This window comes from Dryobates pubescens, chromosome 18, assembly GCF_014839835.1.
Source record: "Dryobates pubescens isolate bDryPub1 chromosome 18, bDryPub1.pri, whole genome shotgun sequence".
Classification (NCBI taxonomy): Eukaryota; Metazoa; Chordata; class Aves; order Piciformes; family Picidae; genus Dryobates; species Dryobates pubescens.
In genome coordinates, this window is record NC_071629.1 from 20,119,744 (window position 1) to 20,145,673 (window position 25,930).

At 47.6% G+C, this 25,930-nt stretch overlaps 1 protein-coding gene across 1 annotated transcript in view; it reads right to left on the reverse strand.

Annotated features, from left to right (window-relative positions):
* Positions 1 to 18,961, reverse strand: part of LOC104303640 (integrator complex subunit 6-like) — a 57,004-nt gene extending 38,043 nt beyond the window's left edge. The window contains exons 1-2 of the mRNA XM_054169373.1: positions 18,770 to 18,961; positions 18,601 to 18,678 (exon numbers count right to left, since the gene is read on the reverse strand). Of these exons, the coding sequence (XP_054025348.1) occupies positions 18,601 to 18,678; positions 18,770 to 18,880 (189 nt within the window). The 5' untranslated portion in view covers positions 18,881 to 18,961. The remainder of the gene's footprint in view (positions 1 to 18,600; positions 18,679 to 18,769) is intronic.
* Positions 18,962 to 25,930: the final 6,969 nt, after the last annotated feature.

The following is a 25,930-nucleotide window of genomic DNA, read 5'->3' on the forward strand; positions in this document are numbered from 1 at the left end:
ATTTTTAGAGTTCTGCTAATGCTTCCCTAGAAAGAAGAATTGGATTTTTAGCTGTTACAACTTGAATTATTGAGAAACTCACATATTTTAAACAAGCTGCTAGATAAATGCACCCATCTTAGGGAAATCCAGACTAATTCAGGATAACTTGGAGCACTGTGTCCAATTCTGGAGGCCCTAGGACAGGAAGGATCTGGAGGTGCTGGAAGGTGTCCAGAGAAGGGCCAGGAGGATGAGCAGAGGGCTGGAGCTGCTCTGCTCTGAGGACAGAGGGAGTTGGGGTTGTGCAGTCTGGAGAGAAGGCTCAGAGAAGACCTTCCAGTATCTGAAAGGGGCTCCAAGAAAGCTGGGGAGGGACTTTTGAGGCTGTCAGGGAGTGACAGGACTGGGGGGGGATGGAGCAAAACTAGAAATGGGTAGATTGAGATTGGATGTGAGGAAGTTGTTCCCCAGGAGGGTGGTGAGAGCCTGGCACAGGTTGCCCAGGGAGGTGGTGGAAGCCTCCTGCCTGGAGGTGTTTGCAGCCAGGCTGGAGGTGGCTGTGAGCAACCTGCTGTAGTGCGAGGTGTCCCTGGCCATGGCAGGGGGGTTGGAACTGGCTGAGCCTTGAGGTCCCTTCCAATCCTGACAATTCTATGATTCTATAACACACGTGTGGTGTGCTAGGTTGTCAGTGACATCCATTTGGGAAAAAATAAGGTAAGACCAACTGAAAAAAATAAATATCACAGTATCACAGTAACTAAGGTTGGAAGAGACCCCAAGGATCATCAAGTCCAACCTGTTCCAACAGACCTCACAACTAGACCATGGCACCAAGTGCCACGTCCAATCTCCCCTTGAACACCTCCAGGGACGGCGACTCCACCACCTCCCTGGGCAGCCCATTCCAATGATGAACGACTCGCTCAGTGAAGAACTTTTTCCTCACCTCGAGTCTAAACCTCCCCTGGCACAGCTTGAGACTGTGAAACTGCTCCTGCTATGGAATTTCCAAGTCCTGTTTGAAGGCAGTGGAACCAGCAGAGCATTTTGCCTTCCAGATCATTAGAGCAGTTAATTTTTAAGTTACCTTTCTGTTCACTGGCACCTGTGCACGTCACAACTGCCACTCAAACCTCTCCATGCCTGTGTGAGAATCAAACAGATGCTTCTTTTCTCAGGAAATTAAATACTCCTTTGGACTCCTTCAGTGTCAGAGGCTGCTTCTCAAATGCCAGCATAGCTTCACCTCTTTGTAGTCTCCTGAACACCGCCCCAGCGGTGTTCAGCAGGATCTGCAGCAGGGAATGCCCTCCTCTAACCTAGAGCTTACCTGCCCCAGCTTCTAGCAAGGAATTCTAGCAAACACAAAGACCATCCTGCTCAGTCCAGTTTTGCTATGACACAGCTGAGCAAAGGGGGAGTGGAGGTGCCAGGTGTCTCCCTTGCCCATGAAGGGCAGGGTTATGCTGCTTGTTGGTACAAAGCAAATCACTGCTGTGACTACCCTCGTGGTTTTTATTTGATGTTCAGATGTTTACTGATCAGAAACCCTGCAGAATAGAACCGAGGCACTGACCATGCCCCAAACATTTTGTGTACTTTTACTTAACTTTGAAAAGTCCTAAAATAAGCCAACATCACACAACCCACACCACCTACTAATTTCCCCCTCACAAATGTTTCTGCACTGTGCAAATGGGCAGGAGTAACTCCGTGAGACACAGACATTGACTCCTCTCCAAATCCTTATGAATGCCATTTTTGAGGCAACAGAACCCTCAGCTTCTCTCTCTGACTTGCCTGCAGAATAACTCTTCTCTCATTTCAGTACCTGTGCTCTCTAGTTACTTGTCTGCAACCTACCAGTCCCATCACTGCACAATATCAAACAGCCCTTGGCAAAGAAACTCACAAGACCAATTCTTTTGTATTCTTGCCACAGGACAGGCTCACAACACCCACCTCTCATAGCTGAGATTAGCACACCTCCAGTACAGAGTGATACTGGCACACAGGCCTGCAATCAGCTTATCATCAGGGCAGTGCTGAACACACTGAGCTAGCCTGGATCCAAGCTGTACTGTCCTGGATTTGGAAGACTAGTGAGTGCTGCTGGAGGTACATCAGCAGATTTCACTGCTCTTATACAAACCTTGTGGGGAAAAAAGAGAGGGAAGTTTGGTTGGACCAAGCCAGTTGTGTGCAATTGCTAGTGCTAGGCTGCCTATCACACAGCAAATCATTCATATTACTAGTATCATTCCTCTCTCTTTCAGTCTCCCCTTGCTTTATCTAAAGGTTTGAAACACGACAGCTGCTAACCCTGACCTTTGCTGTATCAAAGATTCTGAGGCAAGGATGGATGAAAAGGCAAAAATACATCTTGGGTAGCAAGCCAGGGGAGCCTATCTTTAGCTTTTCACAAGGAAATCTGGTTCTGCAAAGCAGAAGAGGGCACAGAGTTTCAGGGCAAAACTTAGCCATGACCCCACAGCAGGCACAGGAGAAAGAAGCCCTGGCTGCTCAGCTGCTGTTTGCTGTGAGATCAGCCTAACCAAAACCCATCTTTTCACTTTTCATTGCAGGAGCATTTTAACAGACAGTTAATTCTTAGGTTTAAACTGCTTCCTCAATGAGCCCAGAGAGTATTCAAGCACATTGAAGAGTCTACAACAGCATCCATCACTTGGTCCCTCCTCCCTTTTGAACTAGTAACAGGTTAGCGTTTTGAGGCTGAAGCGTTGTGAATAGTAAGAGCATTGTTCCTCCCTCAATTTCTTTCTGCTGGTTTTGGAGGACACTCAAACTGAAACCCAGTGGGGTCAAGTGCTGCTTTAAATCCTGAGGGAGGGGGGTGGGGGGGTGGTGTTAAAAAATAATTTCTATAAAAAAGCCAAATATTTGTTCCAGTCTCAAATGAAACAGTCACAGAAGTTTAATAGGGATAAAATGTCTCCAAGAGACCAGAGAAGCATAAACTGCTTCCAGACACCTTTAGAATGCCTCTTTTTACTGCATCTCCAGAATAGATCTTTATTACATCTCTAGAAAGACACTGAAGTAGCTGATTCCTTTAATCCCACACAGCTGAGACATTCTGACACCAGATTTTTTATCAGAATGCTGTCACTTCACTTGTCCTCCACCTCCATCCATTTGCAGGCATCACAATTCCTTTTCCTCCAGCTCTGGGACAGACTATGCACCTTGATCACAAGCACAGAGTCTTTCCTCACTCCAGTGGTTTTGTTCCTACACAACTGGAGACAATCTCAGTGGAAAGGAGAATATGTCATGCACTGGTTACCTTTAGGCCAGTGAGCAGTGCAGCACAACCAAGGCAATAGGTTCTAATGAGATGACAGCCACACTACTTCAGAATAGCCATCCTGTGGCATACATTTAGGGACTCCCCAGTCAGTGCTTGGGGAGCATCTTCTAGCTTGCTTTCATCCAAAAGCAACCCAGTTCTTATCTTCCAAGGCAGGTCTGCAATGTGAACTGAGGTGCACAGGGGATTCCCTTCACTGCCCATTTCGAAGCTGAGCTCTCCTGAGAGTGCACCAAAGACTCATTCACTTAAAACACACACTGGACCAGCTTGTTTTCTGAATCAATGTGACCAAGATCAGAAATGCATTCTAGAATCAAAGAATCAATAAGGTTGGAAAAGACCTCAGAGATCATCAAGTCCAACCTGTCACCTAACACCTCATGACTAACTAAACCATGGCACCAAGAGCCACATCCAATCCCCTCTTGAACGCCTCTAGGGATGGGGACTCTGCCACCTCCCTGGGCAGCACATTCCAAGGGCCAATTACACTTTCTGGGAAGAACTTTCTCCTCACCTCCATCCTAAATTTCCCCTGGTGTAGATTGAGACTGTGTCCTCTTGTTCTGGTGCTGGGTGCCTGGGAGAAGAGACCAACCCTCACCTGGCTACAACCTCCCTTCAGGGAGTTGTAGAGAACAAGGTCTCCCCTGAGCCTCCTCTTCTCCAGGCTAAGCAACCCCAGCTCCCTCAGCCTCTCCTCACAGGGCTGTGCTCCAGACCCCTCCCCAGCTTTGTTGCCCTTCTCTGAACACATTCAAGAGTCTCAATATCCTTTTTAAATAGAGGGGCCCAGAACTGGACACAGAACTCAAGGTGTGGCCTAACCAGCGCCGAGCAGAGAGGCAGAATGACCTCCTTGTTCCTGCTGGCCACACTATTTGTGATACAGATTCTAGTGTGGTCTATAACTGTTATTGACAAGCAGCCAATTACATGGAAAAAAGGTTTTTCACCAAGATACCTCAAAAAAGAAAAATAACCACACCCTAGGAAACAGACTCAGTCAGGCCACACCAATGTGGCTCATTGTCCTTTGAAGATGACTATGACATCAAACAAGATATAGAGATGCTTTTCCATCAAGAAGAATTCAATATGTTTGTGTAAGAGCAACTCTTATTAATCTTTAACCATAGTATCCATGGAAAACACTAGTAGAGAGGCTCTTAAGCTCCAGTTACAAAATGAGTGCTGTGGCCTTCTGGTAATGTTGGCATTTTTAGAGAAGCAATACTTTCACTGTGTTAGAGATGTCAAACAGAGATGCTCAAAGCTGAAACTATGCTTGGAATCAAGTGATAATAACCAATGCCAAGCAAAAAAACAACCCAAAAAACCCCAAACCTTTTTATTTATTACCTGCTGCTCCCAGTGCTACAGGCTGGGGTCAGAGTGGCTGGAGAGCTGCCAAACAGAAAGGGACCTGGGGGCACTTATTGACAGCTGCCTGAACATGAGCCAGCAGTGGGCCCAAGTGGCTAAGAAGGCCAATGGCATCGGGGCCTGCACCAGGAACAGTGTGGCCAGCAGAAGCAGGGAAGTCATTGGGCCCCTGTACTCAGCACTGGTTAGGCCTCACATTGAGTCCTGTGTCCAGATCTGGCCCAGTTTAAGAAGGACATTGAGACTCTTGAATGTGTCCAGAGAAGGGCAACAAGGCTGGGGAGGGGTCTGGAGCACAGCCCTGTGAGGAGAGGCTGAGGGAGCTGGGGCTGCTTAGCCTGGAGAAGAGGAGGCTCAGGGGTGACCTCATTGCTGTCTACAACTCCCTGAAGGGAGGTTGTAGCCAGGTGGGGGTTGGTCTCTTCTCCCAGGCACCCAGCACCAGAACAAGAGGACACAGTCTCAAGCTGCACCAGGGGAGGTTTAGGCTAGAGGTGAGGAGAAAGCTCTTCACAGAGAGAGTAATTGGCCATTGGAATGTGCTGCCCAGGGAGGTGGTGGAATTACTATCCCTGGAGGTGTTCAAGAGGGGACTGGATGTGGCACTTGGTTTCATGGTTTAGTAGTCATGGGGTCTTGGGTGACAGGTTGGACTTGATGATCTTTGAGGTCTTTTCCAACCTTATTGATTCTATGATTCCATGCCTTAACCCATTTCTGCATTGAGCTTTTTTGCTCAACAATATTTGGTGGGTTTTGACAGCTACACTCAAATCACTTTTTGCTGCCCAAGGATGAAAGGATTTACACCTGAAGAAAGGAAAATGTAAACACCAAGGGGATTATGGCAACACTCCGTTTCAAAAAGCATTATTTCCATAAGGACAACACACTATAAAAAGCAGATTCTGAGAAACACTCAACAAGCTTTCAGGAGAGAGTTGAACCAGAACAAGTTATGTTTCACAGGACAGCTAATGGAGAGGGAGCACAGATCTCCTGATACAACCTGCAGCTCTAGGACAGTAAGCAAAGTGAGAGTCTGTGTGCTTCTGTTCAGCAGCATAACAGTCATTTTAGAAATACCCTTAGAGGTGCATCTAAAACATTGTCAAGAAGGCAGAGAGGTAAAATGCAGAGGTATCAAAAACCTGCATTTACCCATGGTGCCTACTGCTCTTCCAAACCATCTAATGTACTTTTCAACTGGCCTCCTGGCCCCTCCCTACTCCCAGCACGGTTGGAAAAGTCACAAGGAATGAAGGCAATAGCTAAGAGGTTATGGAGTTTGTGCTATCAGCACAAGGGGACTCTTCATGGCACACCTTGGGGAATCAAATGGAAGAGAATTAGTGATGAACCTCCAGCTGCAGGGAGCCCAGAGCTCAGACAACACAGCCAGATCCATGCTCACGGTGAAAATTGTCCTATTCCTCCCCCCGCCTCCCAAAAGCACATCATAGGACCAGGGCAGCACACCCAAGTGCTACATGCATTGCAAGTTTACTTTAAATCTCAACAAGGTAACAAAGTTAGAGGGGGTCACCTAAGCAGACTTCCTCACTTCATGTCTGAAATGGCACTGCTGTGCTGGAAGTGTCTGTGTGCAGGGGGTGAAGGTAGACTTTGAATCACAAACTGATATGCTCCCTGAAGGAACACAAACCCAGAAACCTTAACTAGGCAAAGCCAGCAAGTCTGACGAAGAGAAGAACAACCAAAGCAAAACAAAATGTACAAAACCCCAAACACACACAAAGCCAACAAAATAGCCCAAACAAGCAAAACAAAACACAGTTGGAGGCATTGTTATAGTTAAGGGTTTTTTTTAGTTTAAAAGGCAGCTTCCCTACAGAGCCACACCATTCAAATGTATCTGTCTCAGCTTCAGCTCTTTTGATTAACTGGGGGTGTTCCCTGCTTTGCTGTACCTTGCAGCTCCCTGAACATTTCATACTGAGGACCTGGCTGGCTTCAGACTATAGCCAAGTCAACAGGGCGTGCAGGCTGCCAGGCCCTGCTCCAGCCCACCACATCCCCAGCCTGCGAGCAAGGGCACCACCAGGACAGGATGCCTGGCAGCAGCTACAGGCACTGAGTGTTCTGACTCAACAGATGCAGATTTTCCCACAAAGCAGAGTTTAACTCCACCTCCCCCCCAGTAAAACCCTACTAGCTCTACTGCTAACATGCTATGAAGACCAATACAAATGCATTATACTCACTTCTAAGCAGAGGAGAGCAACACCAGCTTAACCACACTGTAGATCTCTTGTTTTCAGTCAAATCAGTGATTCAACAACATTCATCTCATGAGGATTTGTGGGGGTTTTTCAACTATCATTTTACACTTGAGACTTTAAAACACATCTCTGTCTGAAAGCACAGCCTAATCAGGCATCATCTTGGCCTTTAAAAAGCAAAAGGAAGGAGATTTGAAGGGTTGGTTTTGTAGCCTAGAATAACATTTACCCCATCCAGTGCCCAAGCTAAGAATCATGGTAACTGGGTAAAAAAATCACAGAATCACCAAGGTTGGAAGAGACCTCAAAGATCACCAAGTCCAACCTGGCACCACAGACCCCATGACTAAACCATGGCACCAAGTGCCACGTCCAGTCCCCTCTTGAACACCTCCAGGGGTGGTGACTCCACCACCTCCCTGGGCTGTTTATAACTATCTGAAGGGTGGGTGTCAAGAAGGGGCCAGGCTCTTTTCAGTGGTGTCCTGTGATAGGACAAGGGGCAATGGACACAAAATGGAACACAGGACATTCCACCTCAACATGAGGAAAAACTTCTTTGCTGTAAGGGTGACAGAACCCTGGAACAGGCTGCCCAGAGAGTTTATGGAGTTTCCTTCTCTGGACACTTTCAAGGCCCATCTGGACACATTCCTGCATGACCTGCCCTAGGTGATCCTACTTAGGCAGGTGGAGGGGGCAGGGGGCATGTGTTGGACTCAGTGATCTCCAGAAGCCCCTTCCAACCCCTACCATTCCATGAAAGCTACAGCAACTGCCTGCCCTACCAGTTAGTCCTCTCATCTACCCCAGGCCACTGCTGTTACTCTTGGTTTGTCCTGGCTTCAGCCTCAGTTCTCAGCCTTCCTCACATGGGACTGCTCCTTTAGTTACTACAGCCCTTTACTAACTGATCTGGTAGTAAGCAGTTCAAGTTTCAGAGATACTGTAAATGCCAGATCTTACACCAAAAGAAACTTTCTTTCAAGCACTCTGCAAAGGGAACATATGGATCAATAAAAAAGAAGTCTACAGGCAAGCACAGATTCTGATCTGCACAATACCAAAGTCTCATTACAAGACTCATTACTCTTTCCTTGGCACCTCACTAAACCTTTAACCCTAGAACATGCTGCTTATAGCTGAAACTGCTTAGCACATACTACACTATTGTTCTGACTATTGTCTAATCAGTTAAGAAAAATGCAAAGCAACAGATTCCTGCTCTATCCAGTTAGGAGAATAGAATAAACCAGGTTGGAAGAGACCTTCAAGATCATCGCGTCCAACCCATCAACCAATCCAACACCACCTAAACAACTAACCCATGGCACCAAGCACCCGATCAAGTCTCCTGAACACCTCCAATGATGGTGACTCCACCACCTCCCTGGGCAGCCCATTCCAATGGGCAATCACTCTCTCTGTATAGAACTTCTTCCTAACATCCAGCCTAAACCTCCCCTGGCACAGCTTGAGACTGTGTCCTCTTGTTCTGGTGCTGGGTGCCTGGGAGGAGAGACCAACATCCGCCTGTCTACAACCTCCCTTCAGGGAGTTGTAGAGAGCAATGAGGTCACCCCTGAGCCTCCTTCTCTCCAGGCTAAGCAACCTCAGCTCCCTCAGCCTCTCCTCATAGGGCTTGTGTTCCAAACCCCTCACCAACTTTGTTGCCCTTCTCTGGACACCTTCCAGCAACTCAACCTCCTTCCTAAAATGAGGGGCCCAGAACTGGACACAGGACTCAAGATGTGGCCTAACCAGTGCAGTATACACGGGCAGTGTGGCCCTGCTCCTGCTGGCCACACTGTTCTTGATGCAGGCCAGGATGCCATTGGCGCTCTTGGCTGCCTGGGCACACTGCAGGCTCCTGTTCATCCTACCATCAACCAGTACCCCCAGGTCCCTCTCTGCCTGGCTGCTCTCCAGCCACTCTGACCCCAGCCTGTAGCACTGCATGGGGTTGCTGTGGCCAATGTGCAGAACCCGGCACTTGGATGTGTTCAATCTCCTGCCCTTGGACTCTGCCCATCTGCCCAGCCTGGCGAGGTCCCTCTGCAAAGCTTCTCTACCCTCCAGCAGACCAACTCCTGCCCCCAGCTTGGTGTCATCCGCTGCCAAGCAGCCCAAGACTTAAGTGGCACACTGTAAGAGTAGAGTTTAAGAAGGAAAAAAAAAATAAATAAATCAAGACTAAATCTACAGGAGTGAATTGCTTAAATACAATCTGCTTGTAAAAAGTCAGAAGAGCAGCAGCTGCTCTTTCCACTGATGGTTTTTCTTTTTTAGCCTGTTATTAAGTAAAATCAGAGACATAGGCATTGAGAATAAAGAACATGAAGAAGACAATTGCTTAAGACTGGAGACATCCAGAATCACCTCACTGGGTCCTGGAGTCACATTGCTACCCCCTCCAGAAGAGCTCATCTTTCAAAGACAAGTCACTGTTCCCCCCTATTTGATTCCAATTGTCTGAGGTATGGAAACACTGTAGGAGACAGCACTCTGTGTCGTTTTTCCTTGCTCAGAACAAGCTCAGATGATCATTCTTGCACCACTGCTGCCAATCACAGCTCTTTCTGGCAAACTGTTTGGAGAAACATGCAAGGCTGAACACCACAGCAGTGTCCAATTACCTTTCTCCATTGTTACGAGGGGAGACAACCGGCATTCAACATCCTATTAGGTTTTTCATGGGGTTTAAAGAGAGTAAACACCCCTTTTCAAGGCATCACAGAAGCATTTAGTGCATGTTTTTAGCTACACTACAAAGCCAGGTGACAAGGCCTAGGCCTTCCTCAGTGCATAGCAACAACAACAAAAATCTTGTGAGAAACCCTCTCGAGGGCAACTCAAATGCTAACAGCACTGAAGGGGAGGAAGCAGCCCATAACGATTACCTGTGGCAGGAACCACAACCCTCACAAAGACCCTTCCTTCCTTCCTACAGGACATCTCCCTACAAAACTACATCTGGGAAGATCCAACTCAACTGCATGATTTCACATTTTAAGCTTCTATTTTTGAAATGAAAGCGACCTTTGCACTCAGGATGTTAAAGTTAAGCCTCTTAGTGCAAATATATCTACTTTTGCCTAGTTTATCCTGTAGTCTTAAGGGCTTACACATCTTTGAATGTGGCCAAGACCAAATAAAGAACTAAATTAAAATACAAAACCAACCAAACAATAAATGACATTGCTGCAGGGGCCAAGAACAACAGATGTGGGTTTCCATTCAAGGCCTCTGTCATCTCATCAATGCACGAATGGGGCACTTAGTGCCATGGTCTAGTAGATTTGTTAAGGTTGGGTGATTGGTTGGACTTGATGATCTTGGAGGTCTCTTCCAACCTGGTTGATTCTGTGATTCTGTGTATGAGGCAGCAACACCCTTCAGATGAGAAAGCAACCTTGCAGTTGGCAGATTCCTGCAGAAATGGAACCTTGGTTAAAATATTCTCATCAGGAATTAACTTAGCAACACAGCCTCTCCCACCCCTTGAAGTCAGGTAGCAGGTGAAATTCACATATTAAACCAACTTCAGAAACTAATGATAAAAGTGACAGGCAAGCAGAGCCTGGGCCATCTTATCTACCAGGAAGTTAATTTCTAAGCTGCCCTTCCATTAAAAAAAAAAATCAATCCCTTTCCAAAAACTTCATTATTTCATTCTTGCATGAACCTGAATTTGTGCAAAGGCCCTCAATTTCAGAATGCAAACCTCTTTCTTCTAGAAGAGCGAGTCCATCTGATTGTTCCTGGCTTGGCCTTTTGAAAGGGAAAGGTACATTATCATGCACAAAATTCCTCAGTGCTTTCTCCTTGACATACCAGTTCCTGCTAGAGGATGCTCGCTCCGACTCACAAGCAAAAGGCAGACAGCAAGCAGTCACTCAGGACAGGGAGAAAGATGCAAGGCCAGCATGCTTATGCATGTTTAAAAGCATTTTAACATGCTTTACACCACCCCAATGCCTTATCTCTCAAGAAAGGGAATGTGCTGTTTCAAGAATGCTTTCTAGTGGAACATATTTAGCACTGTTAGAAGCTAAAAGGAGCTACAATACTTCATTGCATGCTTGCTAAGAGGGATGGCAACTGGCAATTCCAGCTCTCAGGAAAACATTTTTTGGTGTATTTTTTTAGACTGACATATGCACTGCAGCATATAAAATACAAGCCTACTATTTGCACCAACAAGAACCTTTTATCTGCCCAATTTAACTATCCAATTAAACCATACCAAAAACTGACCTTTTTTTTTGCAGACACACACACAGAGCACACATCCTGCCTTCTATGACTGGAGTGCTAAGGCTGTTAGATGGAAAGGAGCAGGTAAAAATGGTGGGGAGGGGATTCTACAAACGTTTTGTCCTTAGAACTAAAAGATCAGGGTTTGCATGAGTACTCCCTAAACAACTAAGTTACTTCTGCTTCTTTCCTTAAATTCACTGTGTTTAACAGAGGAAGAGCAATTGTTGGCCTTGCACACATCAGTCACCTATGCTGAAAGTCAGCCTGCTGAAAATACACCAAAATTCCATGACAAAACCCAAGCCAATCACAGCAAGAGTGGAGAAAAGGCATCCTTAGCCTTCACAGGGAATGAAAGATGTTCAGAAATAAAAACATGATGACTGACTCCAAACCTGTAGAAGCAGAAGAGGAATGGCTCTCTCCTCACTGAACAAACACAGACCATAGTGTCCTGAATCGGTTACCAAGAACAAACACTGCACAGACTACCTACATTATATTCAGCCCTTCAGGACTATATACTGCATGTGTGTGTGTGTGTGGGGAGGGGGTTATCCTTCCAATAATGCCTGGCTAATAGGCTTGCTAAGTTCATACATTATTTACAGCATATCTGGAGAGAAAGATAGGCCTCTCCCATTTACTTCCGTTTTCTTTCCCCTTTGCATGGCTCCACTATCAACTTCCCTCCTGCCCCTGCAGCTGCTATCTGCCTGTGGTGGGCATCTGCCTGAAACTACCACACAGCCTTGCACAAAACAATTCTGCCTGCATACCTCACCACCAGCTAGTAAACCTCCAACCCCATTTCCAGCTGTTCAGACATCCTTTGCCACAGTGCAGGTCAGACCGCCAAGTGCTTGCGTTTGCCAGAAGCCAGATGCTTTACATGCAAAACTGATGAGGTTTTGGTGTCCCAAGGCTCCTGTAAAAGCCTCATCAATGCAAGATTATTCTGTGGATTTGCTACAGGTTAGCTCACTAGGTATTACTCCGGTGGTGTTCCTTGACAAAAGTTAAAACACAAACAAATGCATTTCTTATCACCTCAGGCAGCTTTCCTGAAGATCTCTGCTTCAAACCCCAAAGGTTCCCCAGCTGGGTTTCTTTTTCTCCCTGCAGCTTAGGGTCAGGATCTCCAATTTCTTCCAGAAACAGACAAACAGATTCAGCACCTGTTTTGCAGCACAGCCTATTCAATTGCCACCTCCCCTTGCAGAGTCAGTGGCAATCGGTTGCATTCTACACCAGCACAGATTCTGAGCAAAAGGAGAAGCCAAAAACAGCAGGCAAAAGCTTTTGTATCACTAAAAAAAAAGAGACACCAAAGTCATCCTCCTCGAGTCTAACCTTATGAACTCCCAGTTCTGAAGCACTGCTTTAGCATGATAGACGAACAGATTATTTACATATAAGCAAGTACTCCAACAGATGCATAAAAGAGCCTTCCACACATTTTTCCTCCAGCCTCTAAGGTATTCCAATCCAACAGCAAAATTCAAAGGTCAGCAAGCTCAACCCCTTATGAGAATTTGAGGGAAACAGAAGAGGTTGCTAAGAGTGCCTCACGAAGGGCCGTTTCCACAAGAGAGCTCTTCAGCGCTGAAGCATATGTTCAGACCAGCAGAGAACAGCAACAGAATCGGAGGCATCCTCCCTGTCAATTCTAGTTTGCATTTCTCAAGCAGCAAAGAGTTGCACATTCACTGTGTGAATTTTGAGCAGCTTCTCAGACTCAGGTAGCCCATTTATAGTGCAGTCACTACTGACTCTTACATTCAGTATAATACAGACCAGAAAGATGCAAAGGTATAATAACACCAAACTCAGAGTAAGCAACTCGAGTTCTCTGACTTGTGGCCAGATCACCTATGAAGGTCAAACTACAGTCTCACAAGAACATAAAACAAAAGCCCTATTTCTTTGACCCTGTCATAAATAATATTCCTCAAGGACTGAGGAAAGATCCTGTCACTGCCAGCAGCCAGCTATCAGTCACAAGGAAACAGGGCAATCCAGTTAATCAATAACTTCACAGAAGACCACCATTGGGTTTTTTCCTCTGGGCCTGAACTTGCCATTTGCAGCACAAATCTATAAGCAGACCACAAACTGCAGCATGTGAGGTTTAACAAAAATCAGGAATGGAAAACAACAACAACAAGAGCTAAACCTTGCTTTCCTTTCCAAAACCTCTTTTTAGGCCAAGATTTTAGTGTGTGCTGCCTTTACAGAGAAATCCAGGTAGGTCTTGCTGGAACCTCCCTCCCTCTTTTCTTTGTCCCTGGAAAAGAGGAAAAGTCTGGGGAAAGGGGGTAGGTGAGAACACTTCTCCCTTCTTCCTTTAGTTTCACTCTAGCACCACTATTTCAGGGGGGGGAAAAAAAACCAACAAGTAACATGCCTTAAGACTGAGTCCATTTATATCATGTGTTTAGATGTAAAGAAACATTTGATAAAGATTAAAAAAAGGAAAAGAAACAGCTAGGGATGCTAAAAGCGTGTCAGAGTTCAAACAAAGCAAGTGGGCACATACATAGAACAAGCCCCAGAAGGCCACGACTGCCATACCAAGCCCCAGCACAGCTCTGAGAGCCACAAGCTGTGGGAGCTTGGGAAAGAGCTCTGCAGAGCTGTCAGCAACACGCTTGGCCTGTTTTCACCCCCCCACACACCAGGCATTTGCCATCAGCCACGGCTTGCAGAGCCATGGGGAGGGTGGGGCTGGCACACAGGGCTGGAGGCACTGCACCACCAAAACAGGGATGGCAAGGAGGGAGCTCTGAAGTCCTCAAAACAAGCACATATCAGGAACCATATTCATTGAATCAGAAAATGTATTTACCTCAGCTAGAAGGCCAAGAACATAAAATACTGTGCCAGACTGTGAGGTTGCTCTTAAACCAGTTTTTCCTTACACAAGAGCACTGGATACACATGGGACAAAAACTCCTTCAATACATCCACTGAGGCACTGGTGGTGTAATTGTAATAGACACCTGCCACAGGCTGCTGGTTACAAAGAAACTTTACCATAGGTATCAATAGTTTCCCAAGCCTGCCAAATAGCCCAAATCAGAATGGACTGGCTCGGTTCAGTGTGGGTGATACACCACTAACCTGATGTGCACTCACTGGACAGCATCCTACTACAACTTTAAGCTGGAAACAGTGAAGGAAAAAGGCATTATAAACATTAGGTTGCCCATTCTCACCTCATGAAATAACACAGTTTTCCCCTCCTAGTTTAATAAAACAAAAAGTTTGAGCCACCACTCAGCAGAGCTCACAGGTATCTTTCCATTGACCTATACAGGATCACCTTGTTTGACAAATGCAGGTTCATACATCTTTGTAACATGCTTTTAAAATACTGGAGCATTGGTCTTGTACGGGAGAGCATTTTGGAAGCAAAGCAGGAGTTGCAAATGGCTGCATAATTCCTGTCACAAATCACCATCTATACATTATGTAACAGACAGGAGCAAAGCAGCTGATGAGGTTCCAGAGGCCTTCAGCTGCCAGAGTGGAGATTCCTGCTGTCCCTAGCTCCTCAGGACATTGCCCTGCCTCCTCTTTAAAACCTCTGATGCCACCAGACTTCTTTGCAGAGCCACACTGCAAACCCAGAGACTAAATAATCCCCTTCTTAAAAAGTGGCACAAGCAGAGAGCTGCAAGCAGTCAGGTAAAATCCAGGAGCAACTGGGAGAGGGGGCCACAGGTCTGGTAAATAATTTCAACCCCTCTACACCCAAGACTGTTCCAAAACCAGTTTTGAAAACATCCACTTAGTTGCACAGGTTTTAGTAAATCATTTGTGCCAGAGCAGGATCCTTTTATTTAGCATAATACCAGCAGATAAGTGATTTTCTTTTGTGCCCTTGTCCATCACAACAGAGCCAGCACCGCTGATTTAAAACACCTGAAGGCCACAAGTAATCGAATTGTGAAACAAGACCACCACACGTCCCACACATGCACCCCTGCTTCAGGCTGAACTTCCCAGTCCTCCATTTCCTAGGGGATCTCAGCTCCACAAGATTATTACCCTCAACAGCTCCAATGGTAACCTTGAGAACCTTCTGTGAGTTTATAAACTTAGTGGAAATCATAAAGGAAACAAAGAGGATGAAGCAGCCACTGACCAAAACCTGGGGCTACTGCACATACTTGGAAAGCAGAACTGCAAAATGCTTTCACTTCTCAGGTTTGCCTTGTGTAAACCAAGAGAGAGAAAGTATCTAACTACAGCAGCACCAGCAAAGAAGCTAAGTTTTACTTCTTTTACAAGCATGTTTAAGGCACACAGCATCTGGCCTAGACCAGAAAGTTCTCCTAGCACAACTATGGTTGCCAGAAAACACAACAGAGGGACATCATAAATAGCAGTAAAAGGTATTTGAAACACATCTTCAACCAGGGGAAGAATCATGTGGTTGCTCTGAGGCCTTCTCTGCTCGAGAAAGAGGCAGGATGACAGCCTAATCACCTTAATTTATGCCATCAAGTCTTTATCTAATAGCTGAACTCGAATTGTGATCGTAATGATTACAAACATCTCTTTATTGGATCTGCAGCCTGTTCCTATACAAGCTGCTTAGGTTTGAAAACAGTGTTTTAAGATGAAGGCCCAATTTACAAATCAGCATGTAAAATTTTCCAAGAGGAGACACTGGCAAGTTACAAGAACCCAAAAGCTTTGTTTCATTGGGTTTTTTTTTCCCTTTTGGCCTGTATGTCAAATTTGACTGAACACTATGATGAGTATCACAGGATGTTAGGGGCTGGAAGTGACCTCTGGAGACTGAGTCCAGCCCCCCTGCCAGAGCAAGCCTATAGAATCCAGCACAGCTCACACAGGAACACATCCAGACAGGGCTTGGAAGTCTCCAGAGAAAGAGACTCCACAACATCTCTAGGCAGCCTGTTCCAGGGCTCCATGATCCTTACAATAAAGTTCTTCCTCATGTTGAGGTGAAACCTCCTGCTCTGTAGTTTACATCCATTGCCCTGTGTCCTCTCACAGGGTATGAATGAGCAGAGGCTGCCCCTTCCCGACACCCATCCCCTCATGTATCTGTAAACATTTATTAGATCCTCTCTCAGTCTTCTCCTCTCCAGACTAAGAACCCCCAGGTCCCTCAGCCTTTCTTCACAGGGCAGTGCTCCAGTCCCTTCAGCATCCTTGTAGCCCTCCCTTGGACTCTCTCCAGCAGATCCCTGTCCTTCTTGAACTGGGGAGCTCAGAACTGGATGCAATATTCCAGGTGTGGCCTCACCAGGGCAGAGTAGAAGGGGAGGAGAACCTCCCTGGACCTGCTGGCCACACTCCGCTGAACGCCCCCCATTGGCCGTCTTGGCCCCCAGGGCACATTGCTGTCCCATGCAGAACTTGTTGTCCACCAGCACTCCCAGGTCCTTCTCCACAGGGCTGCTCTGTAGCAGATCACTTCCTAACCTGTACTGGTGCAGTTTATTCTTCCTTCCCAGTTGCAGGACTCGGCACTTATCCTTGTTGAACCTCATTAGGTTCATCTTTGCCCAGCTCTCCAGTCCCATTTAGTAAATAGTAATTGAAATAAGAACACAGTCAGATGCTCCTTAGTGCATCAGAATCTACATAAATGCTCATTAAACACAAGGATCATGCTCAGCAAAACTAAGTATGTATGTGATAATTAATAACCTGTTGCATTTCCACACAGACCTCCAGTATTTTTTGACTCAATCACCAGTATGGGATCTCACTGCAGTGGAAAGGTTTCTTCCTCAAACATAAGGTCCACTTGTGTAAAATATTTGACACAAAATTAGGAGGGGAAAACACCCTTCACATCAGGAACCTACTGTTCATGCTGGCATAACAAAGATTGGAGGCTTGCATCCAGCCATTAACATGGATGGGGGAAAAGGGTGTGTGCATTAATGTCCCCCAAAAAACCCTCCTAGACAGACCTAGGTTTTTTGACAGATAGTAGGTTTCTGTAACTTAAGGAGGATGCTTTCAATTCACAGAAACAGGATGACCTCCCCACCTCCTGAAGAAAACTAAAGGTGCAGTAACAAACTAATGTTGTCTCACTAAATCACTTCTGTCACTTCTGTACTTTTTAGCTGTGTAAATACCTAGCTGACGAAAGGAACCAAGATTCATAGCTCTTTGATAATTAAGTTTCCTCGTTATCAAAGATATAACTAGACAGCATCAGGGAGCACAGTTATTTTTACAACTTCTCCTCAAAAAGCTTTAGCTAGGGGATCTAGAAGATTCCCTTTTTCCTCTCTGGGATGATCAGGAAGAAATTTTATGTTAATCTCTTCAGCTTTCAGAGCAGGAGTCAAAGGTCCAACAATTATGGTCACTATTGTACTAGTCATACAGTCCTAACCCAGGACTATTCAGGAGGCGTCTATAGCTCCAATCACCATGATGTCTTCTATGGCATGCTTTATTTAAGTATTTTAATTCAATTTGGCATTTCCATCAATAAGTCGAAGGCTACAGGTTCAGGGCCATAGAGCCCAGATGATTTCTTTTCCCTTGCCCCACGACTTCGTGGCACAGGCGATGTGATGAATGGCACAGCCCTACTTGCCTCACCCTCCAGGAACGAGTGAAGAGGGGCAGAAGAATCCAGGCTGGCAGATTCCACGTCCAGCTCACCACAACCCTGCGTGGAGATGCCCACCCGAGGGGCGATGGCGAGCGCCTTTCACCTCAGTGCGGGCTGCACGGCACCGAGGGAAGGAGGGGACTGATCCCCAACGCAAACACTCGCACCGCCACTTCTTGCCTCGCAAAGGCGGAAAACGGTCCCGGGTGCCTCCGTCCCGAACACCAGAGCCATGCCAGAGGCGGCAGCGGCGAGAAGAGTGGCAGGGGGGCTCCGTGGCTGTCCCCTGCCCCTCCACTGCCAGGCGGAGCTTCCGCAGGCGACAGCAAGGCGATGCCTTCTGCCCTTACCCCTCAGCCCGGCCGGGACAAGACCTCCGCTGACGGGGGAGGGAACACAGCAACGCGAGGGGCCGCGGCCAGCGGCGGAGGCCTGCGGCGAGGCGAGGCCCCCGCCGGAGCCACCGCCTCACGGGAGGCGGGCGGGCAGCGGCTCGGGAGGCGGAGCGCAGCCGGCCGCCCGCCTCCCTCAGCACGCCGGGGCGGTGAATCACGCTCCCGTCCGTCTCCTCCCTCCCCCCCTCCTCCATCTCAGCAGCGCCCTCAGCCTCTCTCCTCCATACAAAAGCAAAATGTCCGCCATCTTCACAGGCTGCTGCTGCCGCCGCCGGGCCGGACGGGGCTGCGCCGCGCCGTCGCCACGCGAAGGGCGGCCCCGCGGCGGGGCCAGGACGGCCGCTGGGGGGCCGGGGTGGCCGCGGGGGGGATTATTACCTTGATGCAGTAAGGCGGCTCGTCGAAGGTAACCAGCATGTACCTGTCGCCGCGGCTGGCCGGGTCCCGGGCCCGCAGCTGCCGAGAGAGCGGAGAGAAGCGGCGTGAGCGAGCGAAGGGGACGACCGGGGGCGGCGGCAGCAGTGGCCTCTCCCGGCCCCGCACTCACCTTCATGAAGATCTCCACGGCGCCCTTGGCGATGTCCAGGTAGCTGGTGCCTAGATACGCCCGCTGGTTCATGGAGGCGGACGTGTCTATGAGGAAGAGGAGGATCGGCATGGTCCAGGCAGAGCCCCGGCCCGCCGGGCACCCTGCGGGGAGGAGTGAGGGGGGGTGGGGGGGAACAGCTCGTTCGTTCGCTCGCTCACTCCCCCTGGCCGGCCGCCTGCCTGCCTACCCGCCCAGGCTCGGCTCGGCTCGCTCCGGCTGCGGCCCTTGCGGCTCGCTACTGAGCTGCTGTGTTCGCTGAGACTCAACTTCTCTTCCCCGAGCTTCCACCAGCACCATGTGACCAACGCGCACGCCATTGGCTGCCAATTATACCCATATTTGCATATTCATGGCGGAGGGGGGAGCGCGGGGAGGTGCCGCCGGCGGACCCCTCCGCGCGCGCGCCGCACCTGTCACCCCGCCCCGCCCCTCTGCGGGGTTCCCCGCCCTTCGCTCCAGGGGCCGCCCCGCCCCGCTCCGCTCCGGGGGCTGCTGGGGCCGGGAGTGCGGTTGCTGATGGCCCTGTTTTCAGCCGTGTTGTTCCCCGGTGCTACCGGTAACCGGCCCAGTCCTGTGGCTGAGTTACCGCGCAGACGCTCTTAGGCCGAGCTGCTGCCTCACACCTGCCCGCCTCGCGGCCTGTCCTCGCTGCGGCCCAGCCTCGGCGCCCCACATGGCCATGAACGGCCCCAGCGGGGCCGAGGGGAGTGGGCAGGAGCTGCAGGCTGGCCCTGGGAAGCCGAGCGAAGCAGCTCTGCTAATCACCTGGTGACATAACCGCTCTGTTTCTGGCCTGCAGAGGTTTCACATAAGCACTAAATCCTCAGCCCTCCACACAGGATTGTTTCCCAGCCAGGTAATACACTCCAGGGCTTCGGGTGTTAATGCTGCCCTGAAGTGCCCTCGGGGCACCCACTGCCTGCATGAAGGCAGGCTGACCATAAAGTGTGGCAGAACTGAAAATACATAAACCCCTGCGTTATTTCCTACCACTCAGGTGAAACAGAGGGCGGAGGGAAAAAAAAAGTCTCGGGCTGAAAGAAGACGCAAAGGTGCCCTGCTCCGATTCAACCCCCTGAGGCCTCAGCCCTTGAGCAGGCCGGGCTGGGCCCCTGCGTGCACACAGGCCCCAGCAGCTACTACTGACTGGGTAGGTGGAAGGAGACTGGAGAAGTATTTAGCACTATGTCTGCTGGTGAATGCTTGTTTGCTTCCAGAATTGAATCAAAAAAAAACAAACCACAAAAGCAGCTGCTGTCAACATGAATCCTCCTTTAAAAGGATAATTAAGAAACTGATAGTATTTTCCAACTCTTTTGCATTCAAAAAGCTTTTTAAAGGTGGTGGTTGTCATTCATTCGACCAGCAGGCAGAGAGTCAGTTTTCATTCTGTTGGTTTTTTGTAAAGCATTTGGACAATGCTGCTGTTTCACAGCACAACAGCTGAATTCTAAAATCCCCGTTAGGAAGCATTATGAATGTAAAAATACCATTACCTAGCTTGATTAGCATAATCAGAGATGTAAATTCGCATCATTCGGGGTGCACTTGTCTCTTTTGTCACCAAAACTCAACATCTGAGCACAGGACGGTGGCGAGCCTCTATTTTGCTTTTAGAAAGAATCACAGAATCAACCAGGTTGGAAAAGAGCTCAGAGATCATCAAGTCCAACCTATGACCTAATACCTAACACCTCATGACAACTAAACCATGGCTTCAAGTGCCACATCCAATCTTTTCAATGATTTTTTAGCTTTGCAAGTATTTTCCTTACAGCAGTATAAAATAATTTCATTCTAGTGACTCAAAAGTGGATAAATTAATAGTTGAAAAGCAGCTCATTTTGAAAGAATAAAACCAATCACTGTCAGACTGGGAGACCTCATTCTGTGTCTCCAGGCCCACTCCCATTTGTTGCATCTCTGCAAGTGCAACTGTTATCAAGGCTGTTGAGTTTCAACAGTCATAGCAGAAATGCCAGGTGAGGTAAACATTTTTACCCAAGTGATTAGTGCACATGAATGGAGCTGCACTGGATGAGGTGGGACTTGAGGAAGACAAAAGTGCAGATACCATATTTTTGCACCACTTGCATGTTAGTCTGGGAAAGCAGCTCCTGGGTGGAAACAGACATGCTAAGGACTGAATGGAAACTAAACTGTTGGTAGAAGATGCCAGCTAACACCGCTAGGTCCCAGTGCTGAGAGCTTGGTGAGGCCACCTATGCATTTCTCTCACATCAACCAGATGAGGTCAGACACTAACTTGTGCCTCCAGCTGACCTCAGCCAAACTGAACTGGCAGCTGTGCCTCACAGCTTCCTCAAGTCAGGCTGCAGGAAATGCTAAGCAATTAGAAGTTCATATCTTTACAAATGTTTCATTATTTGGGGTTTTTATTATTATTATTATTTAATTCCAGACTACCAGATACCTAAAAGACACTTCTCTCCCATCCAAACATAGTATTTAAAGGTCAAGATGAAACTCTCTTGTTTCCTCTTGCAGAGACTGACCTTTCCAAGGGCAGCAGCAGGCAAGGTTCTCCCTCTTTCTCTGTTGCAAGCTTTGGCTTTTGAAGCCTGCTCCTGCTGAAGACCACAAGAGCTGAGGTCAGCAATTTTCTGGCCACAATGCAAGACATTTATTTAGTTTAATGAGACTTTTTATTATTATTATTCCTGAAAATAACAGACATGAAAGACAGACTACTGTGCATGAGTGTAGCTAGAGTCAGTGGTTCTTCACTGCTCCTCCATACAACTTGTGTGTGCAGTGCTGACTACCTGGCAGCTATGGCAGCAGGCATTTGTTACATCTGCAAAGCTCAAACATTTCTTGGTTTTTGATTGCAACTACACTCATCTGCATTTCTTCAACTGCAGGAGTTAAAGGACTTGTCTCTGGGGGGAAATTAATCAGAACAGCTCCTGCAGGTTAAGCTCTTCTCTCATGAAATATTTTGAAATGGCTCCTGTGTAGATATTCTGTCCCACAGTAAAATGAAACATTATTCTGGAAGAACAATTCCAGTCAATCTCTGACCAAACAGATCAGTGGTATTCTCCCCTGTTGTGCTGATAAGTTATGATGGTTCTGTTCCTCATCCTGATACAACTTAGGATCTAAATTGTTGCCTCTGATGGGATTTTAGCCCTAATAATCTTCCTTTCTTCTTAACAATTCTTTTATATTGCTTCATCTGTTACTTTCCCCCCCACCCACCCAGCTGCTTTCTGACATGAAGAAGTAATATAGTTTACCTGTAAGACACTAGCCATGCTCTTCTAGGTGCTGAAGGAGGACAGCTTTGACACCAAATTTGGGCCTCACTTGATACCTTAGTCAGAAATTATCTACTTAAAATCTGGATGAACAGCTAAACCCTTGGAACCTCCCCCCTGCTTCTGTGGCTCCCTGTCTTGATCTTGTGCTATAGCTGTCCTGACGGCTTTCCTGCTTGATTTAAAAGGCTTCAAGCCAGAGCAAAAAATGGTCACTGCTAAATCACTGTAAAAACACTCATTAATCCATCCTGTATTGGGAGGTATTGTCCCTATCACACAGAAAAAGGGGCTGCCACCAGACCTAAGGGACTTGCCTTGCAATGTGCAGTACCACAGTGAGAACTCAGGAGTGTTTAGCGCTCAGCCAAGCCACAGATCTCTACTGTCCCTTTCAGAAAGATGACATCTCCTATTTACATAATGAATTTGTGTACAGCTGAACTCCAGTATGAAAGGTAAGAAGAAACTGTGCTAAATAATCACAGTATCACAGTATCACAGCAACTAAGGTTGGAAGAGACCCCAAGGATCATCAAGTCCAACCTGTTCCAACAGACCTCACAACTAGACCATAGCACCAAGTGCCACGTCCAATCTCCCCTTGAACACCTCCAGGGACGGCGACTCCACCACCTCCCTGGGCAGCCCATTCCAATGACGAACGACTCGCTCAGTGAAGAACTTTTTCCTCACCTCGAGTCTAAACCTCCCCTGACACAACTTGAGACTGTGTCCCCTTGTTCTGGTGCTGGTTGCCTGGGAGAAGAGACCAACCCCCTCCTGTCTACAACCACCTTTCAGGTAGTTGTAGAGGGCAATGAGGTCACCTCTGATCCTTCTCTTCTCCAGGCTAAACAATCCCAGCTCCCTCAGCCTCTCCTCATAGGGCTTGTGCTCAAGGCCTCTCCCCAGCCTTGTTGCCCTTCTCTGGACACGTTCAAGTGTCTCGATGTCCTTCCTAAACTGAGGGGCCCAGAACTGGACACAGTACTCAATAACTTCTCCACAGCTCCAGGAACTGTATGGCAGGGGAGGAATACAGAGATTTATACCCAAGATGGCAGGAGCTGAGCAAACTCAAATCCTTTGATGTTGTGTGGTGCATCAGGGCTAAATATTCTCGCTCAGCAGCAGTTAGCTGCTCTTAAGACAGACACTAGAAGGAGGCCAGGCTGCTTCTGCCAGTGTGACATAGCCCCTTCTGAAAATAAATAAATAAACACAGCAAAGCAGTGTTCTTCAGGATATTGCTCAGCAGTGCTTTTTGTTTGGTTGGTTTGGTTTCTTTGTTTGTTTTGCTAGTTTGTAACTGCAATACAAACTGCCCCAACGTTGTAGCTCACCTCCTCAGGATTTCAGCCCCTTCCACTTGCTCCACCTCCTTTCTGCAAGCATTCCACTAAAGACGAGCCAGAGTTTGGGAGCCTAATCCAAAACTTGCTTTTCCACTGCCTTTCAGGAGTCTGAGTTTGCAGTCTAGAGGAGAATAACACAAGCTGAGGTGCAAATCCCCCATGACTGTGGACTTGGCTGTAAGTCTCCCACGGGGAGATGTGCACCCGAAGGCCTTTTCTCAGGCTTCAGCCGACTCAAGAATCTCATTTTCAGCTACAGTATAAGGAAGAGACTACAGATACATGCCCTGACTGCAGCAGGTTTTCTGCTGATTTATTGACTGTGCATAAATACTCCACTCTAACTGTCACATTTAACCACAAAAAAAGAGAAAGCTGTATGCTCAGGAATATAAGTCAAGGCAACTCCTGAGATTTTTCATCTGTCTTGCATGCACTTTAGAAAGAAGGCCTATTAGCAAAGGGGCAGAGTCCAGCCAGCCTGATTTTCTCCCCCTCTCCCCAGCACAGGAGTTAACCCTTTGCTGTGCATGGTACAGAAGTACCTTTTTCAACGTGAGCACAGCTAATACTGCCCATGGTCCAAAGGTGAGAGCCAGATCACCGCAGCCTGCGCAACAGCCCGCAGCTGAATTTCCATTTTGCTTTGAAGTCTCCTGAAAGGGGGCTGGGGAGGTGATTGGCTGCCTAAGATGGTGGAGCATTTTGCAGTAATAGCAGATAAGCAAAATTCTGACAAAATGTCTCCGAGGAGGCATAAAATGAATCCATAAAGCAGCACTTTGAACTGCAAAACAAGCTGGAGCAAATTTCCAGGCAGGCAAGGCTTTCCACACGAGAGCTGGTTTCAAAGTCCAGGAGAAACAGCATTCGGTACCAATACTCAAAAAAAAACAAACCCCATTCTGACTGCTGAAAAAGAAACTGAAACTTTCCCTGGTAAATTTAGCAGTCTGGAGAAATGAGTTACTCTAAGTATGAAGAGAAGGAAAAGACATTAAAGTGATGCAGGGAGATGCAAAACCGAAAGCGCGTGCTTGGGCTTACGGCGACTTCCTGAGCAAACAGCAAAAACCAGAGTAATGCAGTGGCTCCTCCAGCCCCAAGACCCTGTATGTCCCATCCACATAAAGATTTATTATCTCTCTCATGTAAGAGCTGGGGGACAGCAGAGCTTGTTCTGGGGGAGGGAAGAAAGGAAAGGGAGAGGGATTTCTGGCTGAAACAGGAGGGACTTGCCCCAGGCAGTCACAGCCACGGGAAGCAGGGGGCTCAAGAGCTGGGGATGCTCCGACCTGTAGGTGCATTTGAATTGAGAGCCGGCCAAGAACTGCGTGAAATTCCCTGCTACTTCCTTTTACTGGTCTTATGCTAAGTGTTGCTAAGCTGTACCTGGGAACTGGGCCAAATCAGCTTGGGATCTTTGGAGGAAAGGCATTATGGAAAAAAATATATATATATATTAAAAACATCCAGAGTGTTACCTGGGTGGAAAGCAACAACATGAATTAAATCAACATACAAAGTAGCAAGATTTGGATTTCATGACATTCTACAAGGTAAAATATAAAGACACACTAAAAAATTGCCTCTTCTGCAGTGAACTACATCCTTCTGCCCGGGTGTCTGCAAGGAAGAGTCCTAAACACAGTGTATTGTCACCAGAAGTGATACCCAAACCCACACCTTTTTGAATAGACAGCAGGGACAGCTCAGGAACGTAATTTCCCTAGGCTGGGGTACACAGATCTGTGCCACGGACTGAGAAGTCCACACCTTAAGTACTGTGTCCAGTTCTGGGCCCCTCAATTCAAGAAGGACATTGAGACTCTTGAACATGTCCAGAGAAGGGCAACGAGGCTGGGGAGAAGCCTTGAGCACAGCCCTGTGAGGAGAGGCTGAGGGAGCTGGGGTTGCTTAGCCTGGAGGAGGCTCAGGGGAGACCTTATTGTTCTCTACAACTACCTGAAGGGAGGTTGTAGCCAGGTGGGGGTTGGTCTCTTCTCCCAGGCAACCAGCACCAGAATAAGAGGACACAGTCTCAAGCTGTGCCAGGGGAAGTTTAGGCTGGAGGTGAGGAGAAAGTTCTTCACTGAGAGAGTTGTTAGCCATTGGAATGGGCTGCCTGGGGAGGTGGTGGAGTCCCCATCCCTGGAGGTGTTCAAGAGGGGATTGGATGTGGCACTTGGTGCCATGGTCTAGTAGTCATGAGGTCTTGGGTGACAGGCTGGACTTGATGATCTTTGAGGTCTTTTCCAACCTTGTTGATTCTATGATTCTAAGTCACCACTGCTTCATCTATTACCTCTCAGCATTTATTTCATGACAAAGAGCTCTCCTGTGGGCTGGGGACCTGCTCTGAACTGACAGGATTCATCATAAAATCCTGCTTGGCTTTCATTTCAGGACACAATTTTGGGGGTTTTTGGTTTGCTTTATTTTTTGCTTCTTACTACATACGTGGCTTGCCTGCAAGA